The 6,000-nt window shown below is 39.2% G+C and overlaps 1 protein-coding gene across 1 annotated transcript in view; it reads right to left on the reverse strand.

The window, feature by feature from the left end:
* LOC109064450 (proline-rich coiled-coil 2B) overlaps window positions 1-6,000 on the reverse strand; it is a 30,528-nt gene that overhangs the window by 15,757 nt on the left and 8,771 nt on the right. Inside the window, 9 exon segments of the mRNA XM_042723443.1 lie at window positions 706-859; window positions 950-1,037; window positions 1,122-1,285; window positions 1,382-1,445; window positions 1,448-1,511; window positions 1,593-1,885; window positions 2,168-2,311; window positions 2,394-2,457; window positions 2,552-2,667. Coding sequence (XP_042579377.1) covers window positions 706-859; window positions 950-1,037; window positions 1,122-1,285; window positions 1,382-1,445; window positions 1,448-1,511; window positions 1,593-1,885; window positions 2,168-2,311; window positions 2,394-2,457; window positions 2,552-2,667 — 1,151 coding nt within the window.

The raw sequence follows: 6,000 nt of genomic DNA on the forward strand, positions 1-6,000 counted from the left end.
TGGACGGATGGGAGCAACTTAAAGGTGCTATCAAAAAAGATCAATTAAAAGATGTAAATTTATTTAAACATTTAGTAAGGGGAAAAAAACAAACATGCTCAATCTTGCATTACAATCATCACTTATTTGGCATGTGGTTATGAAACCAAAAGTCATAAATATAAAAATGTAATTACAGCACCAAAAACAATTGTTTCCACTATGGAATAAAAACGTTAATGATATAAAATACCAAAGTTTTTCAGCTTGTTTTTATTTTTCAATTAGTTTAACCTGGGTTACAAAAGGAACTAATGCTGAAATAAAAATTATAAAAAACTATTTAGATACAAATGAAATACTAAAAATAATAATCAAAATTACTAAACCTTTAAAAATAAAATTAAAACAAAATAAAAATAAAAACTGATTCAAAATATTAAAAACTCCCAAAGATACTAAAACACTGGTAGAGTGCTCCCAGCATGACTGACAACCACAGAATTTACACATATATGTATTTTAGACATTTAACTGTGCTAAATGCATTTCTCCTTCATTTTCCTTTTATTTTATTTTCTCTTTATACCCCCCCACCCCATCTCTGGTTTGTATGCAATACTACTGCTGGTCTTAATTGCTGCCGACATTGTTAAAATACCAATTAAATATAAATAAATAAAAGATTTCAGGGGAAAACGAATGCAGAAGGCCGTAGATTGTTACCTGAGATTCAGTAGAGGAGAATCGTCCATTGGTCTTCCTGGAGGGTATGGGTTCTGGCTGGCGTGAGTATGACTCCTCCTCAGCGTCTCGGGGAAACGCACCATCACCAGAGCTCTGAGATGAATGCTGGTCATGATGGTTGTCCCAGTCATCCCTTGAAGACACAAGCACAAAAATGAGCTTTAATTCCAACACAAGCGGAGTTCACACCACACGCACTGCATTAAAACAAAGAAAAGCTCACCAGATCTTATTCTTCTCACAGTGGGAGTGATCTTCCTCATCGTCACTGAATTTAAGCTTCTCGCTATAATCCACTTCCTCATGGAGACCTGAAGAACAGACACCGGTCACAATGAGAATTGGTGAAAAAACAAACACTCGTCTGATGTTAATAAAAGCAAGCGAGTGCTCACCCGCCCAGCCATCTTCACAGTCATTGTCCAGTTCATCGAGGTCCTTCAGGTCCTCAGGGTTGATTATGGCAGGACGGGGAGCTCGATCTCCTGGGCGGCGGATCGGGCGAGTGGAGGGGCGTGGAGGGATACGGGGGAAACGGGCCTCTCTTCTTAAATCACCACTGTGAAATGAAAAACAGCCATTTAAAAATTGGACAGAGAGCGTTCCTTACTGCTCAGCAAGTGGTCCTCACTGCAGTAATTAGCACAACACTCACTTGACAGGCTCTGGTGCAGGGAACGCTGGTCTGAAGCTCAACCTGGATTCAAAGCGCACGGGGGAACCACAGTGGTCGGGGGGCCGTGATCCGAGGAACCTGGAGCGTCACGAGTCTCTTTAGGGCACATCTGACAAACAAAGAGTCAATAAGCATTTTATCAGAGAAAGCACAGCACACTGGATAACGGATATGATGGGCAGAGACTCACGAAGGCAGGGAGCATGTCGTGGTATGTGGTGGTGGTGTGGTGCTGGTATTGGAGGGCTGATGGGGCCGCTCTGCGCTGCACAGGCTGAGTGGGCCTCAGCGACGGCTCCTTCACATCAGAGGACTGGGCAGCGGCAGCGGAGGGTGATGAGGAGGATGAGGAGGGGGGAGGAAGAGGAGTGGTGGTCTCAGCTGTGCTGCTGCTCTTTGTGTCCGTGTCTGTGCAGGGCGGGGCAGCAGACAGCACCGGGGGCTGCAGGTTCCTCCCACCGCCCTCCCTCCAGCTCGACACATCTGACAATGACACACAACATCAGCACATCACATCGAGACTCATTCAAGCCAGTGGTTTTACAAGCCAACTAAAACCATGAACATTTGTTACTTGAAATAAACATTAACTTAAATAATGACAAATCACAGAAGCCTGACATTACCCAGCATCAAACCTGTCAGATCTGAATATAAATCATTATTGCTTGCGCATAATGATACGGGTTAAGGCAGTAATGCAGTTTTGAACACAATCTTTTCTCTTCTACCCTTAGTTACATATCTGAAATGAAACGGACTCACTCTGTGGGCGGAGGCTTGGTCCGGGCCCATACGACGGATCGAAGATGCTTCTTTCCTTGCCAACCTTGTCCTGTTCGCCTGCTGCTTTCAGCGTCGGAAATTCCTCGTGAGAGAAGGGCTGCAGTCGGCTTGAGACCTTTAAACCTGGACAAACAGAGCCAAACAAGTACTGTATAAAACATGACATAACAACAAACACGTCTGATCAGAATAAAAAGATGATTACCATCTTGATCTACTGCCTTTCCATTGAGCTGTGCCCATTGCTTTGGTCCACCTATACTTGTGCTCTAGAGGGACAGAAACACATTAAGCAGACATCAGACACCATGACATTAACATCAGGTGAGCACCATGAAGAGATGATGAACGTGTCATCTGTACCTCCTGGCTGGTTATTGGCATGGGCTTCTGAAGATTGGAGACAGATTTCTGTAAAGCCAGCGGTGGCTGCGACTCCGGCAGCTGTGCTGATGATGCAACGGAACTACAGGAGGAAACAGACACCAATCAGACAACGTGTGATGGCCATTTGCATCCAAAAATAGAGCGGAGTATTTTGAGAACAAAGTACGTATTTAAATAACCAGCAAAAGATTTCACATGACTGCATACATCACTCAGTTACAGCACGTGGATAAAAAAGAAAAAAAAAAAGAACTCTCTCAAAGGAAGTGTACACCTCACTGCAGATCTAAGCCTTTGAGCATGATGTCCATGGTCATTTCTTCCGTATGAACTGACCTTCAAAATGTAGCACAGATAACAACACACACTGAAGATTGCGACTCCGTCTGTTTACTTGTCTTGTGCAGTACTAATAGAGATGCATCAGAACTTAGTGCTTTTTTTATTCAATAAAAAATTTTGCCCTATGTGCTCCCAAGTTGAACAATTCAAGAACACGTTAAAAAAGATTTTAGGGGCATGGTTAAAATTGATCAAATAATGTGCCAAATAATTTCTTAGAGGTGTATACAAGGACACATCTAGAAGCAAAATTCTCACATTTAACAAAAAAGTAAACTAGGTTTTTAAATACTTCTGCTTTAAACTAATTATTTATAGGCCTATTTTGAACTCTGTGTGTATATACAGTGCCCTCTTTAAGCATTGGGACAGTAGTGACTGAATTGATTAGTTTGCTGTGGAGCCAAGACATTTGAAGAATAAGAGTCAAAAAGTCATTTTATTATTAGCCTTTTCAACACACGTTTTACCGAATAAAAAGGACAGCACTTGAAGTGTTTGATCCCTCTATCTGATGCAAGCATAAGTATTGGGACAATTGAACAAAGCAAATGTAGATGTTTAAAAGCTAATATTTAGTTACAAACCCCTTAATTGCAAACACAACAGAGTGTCTACAACCCACAGACATCACCAGACTCTTGGTCTCATCCTTTGAAAAGCTTTTCCCAGCCTTTAATACAAATGTGTTGTTTTGGGGAGTTCCTGCTTATTAGTCTCCTCTTCAGCTGGATGTTCAATAAGATTTCAATCTGAAGATTGACTTGGGCCATCTAAGACCTTTCATTTCTTTGCCCTGATAAACTCCTTGACTGAATTGGCAGAGTGTTTTGGGTCTTTTCCTGCTGAAATATGAAGCACTTTCTGATGAGCCAAGTGGCATTTTCTTGAACACTGGTAGCCAAGATGTTTTTGTACACTTCTGCATTCATTCTGCTGTCACCATCATTCATTAAGTCTTCAATAAAGTTGACACACCTCCACCATGCTTCACAGGTGAGATTGTATGCTCAGGATCATTTGCATTTCCTTTTTTTTTTCCTCTCCACACTTTTGCTTTCCCCATCACACAGATAAAGGTTCATCTTTGTCTCATCTGCCCATAAAACTCCATTCCAAAACTCTACTGGCTCACCTTTGTGCTTTATGCAAACTCTAATCTTGCCTTTCTATTTGTGATGCTGATCAGAGGTTTGCATCTTGCTGTGTAGCCTCTGTAATTCTGTGTCAGTCTACTGCGGACATTAGATTTTAAAACCATCACCTGGAGGTTGTTGGTGATTTTACATAGTTATTTTAGGGTTCTTTTTTTCCTCTCAAAGACAGCTCCCTCATCTTCATCCTGGTTTGTGTGTGTCATCATCAAATGCAAGACTCAGAATGCAGAAGCAATGGATATATCTGATATGACACTTTTCCTGCTTTTAATATTGGAATTAATGCATCAGGACACAGCTGATCACTCAGAAAGACCCGTAAGCCAACTGTCCCAATACTTATACTCACATCAGATGGGGGGTGAAACTCTAAAAGTGCTGATACTCTTAAATGGTAAAACATCTATGTGTTGAATCATCCAATAATAAAATGCTGTAGTTTTGTCTCATATTCATCTTAATCATTTTAAGATTTCTTGGCTCCACAGCAAACAGAGCAATTTTGTCCTTAACGTCCCAATACTTATGGAGGGCACTGTATACGGTCAATATTAACTATTTGCTTATTAGCATGCGTAGTACTAGCATCCTGGTACCATAAAATGACTATTTAAAAAAAAAAAAAAAAACAACAACAACAACAACAACAGTATTTGCAGTTCAAAAACAGGTTTTTCACAAATAAATGAAGTTTAATAAAGTAATAAACCTCACATTCAAGTCTTTAAACTCTTTTTAAGAAAAGGTACATCAAAACAATGCAGTCAAAACTAATGGGAGAATCCTCTTTTTCGCTGGCGTTACTGGAGTTGTTTTATTCTAAAAACGACACACAGTCTCAGTTTTCACGATTTACCGACACAACACACAGGAGATGTGGTGGGATGAATTAAGGTCCTTCTAAAATATCACATGGGAGCACGTTCGCGTAGAGTATGCATTTTGAAACTGAGGATGTTTAGGCCTACATCTCATATCACCTGCTGAAATGTTCCTATTAATACATTTCCCTTCCAAATGTGCCATCTGAATAAATAAATTAATTTCCCAACTAACCTGCTGCAGTCAAATTCATCTTCTCATTAATGTTTTTCTCTTACTGATCTTATTTCATGTGTGTTAACATTTTTTAAATGAATTTGACTGATAAACACCCTTAAAAAAAAATTTACTATGGTTTTACTATAGTAAATATGTAGTAACCATGTTTTATCTTATTTTTTCTGATTTCCATTTGTAATGTCACAGGTGCTGCATAAACATAAAACCATGTCTGCATTTGTGATCGGAGAAACGACAAACAACAAGCGCTACTTTACGCTGCTCAAAACTCACGTTTGAATCATGAGTGGGAAATTATTCAAATATGAAAATGTACTTAAAGACTGAGTCATAAGTGCCAGACTGTCCTTGCAAAGTTAGAACTGCTGCACTTTATAGAAACTGACACCAGCATTGTAGGCTACTCACAGGCAACAGTCCTCATCCTATGCAAAATGCGCTGCACACATCTGAATATTTGGTGTTGAACTTAGGGCTGCAAAATTAATCAAATTTCTAATCGCGATTACAATTATGGATGCCACAATTACGAAATCTTTAAAAAAGGCAATTAATCTTTCAGAGTCCACTTATGTTATTCTGCATGGTAAAGATGCATTTTTTTTCTTTCTACATGTTATCTTAAGTTTTTTCCCATTATTTTAATTTTAGTATAACATTATAATACCATTCAAATTTGTACTTTTTTATAATTTAAAGAAGAAACCAATCTGATGTATAGTTGACATTTGAGGCTTAATACTATAGAAAAACTAAGTTTTTCAGTTAGAGTGTCTTCAGCTTGTTTATTTTCATATAAAAATATGGCATGCAGTTTCATCAAACAATGGTATAAACATAATTTAATCTAAATTCTGATAATCG

This window comes from Cyprinus carpio, chromosome B5 (assembly GCF_018340385.1).
Source record: "Cyprinus carpio isolate SPL01 chromosome B5, ASM1834038v1, whole genome shotgun sequence".
Lineage (NCBI taxonomy): Eukaryota > Metazoa > Chordata > Actinopteri > Cypriniformes > Cyprinidae > Cyprinus > Cyprinus carpio.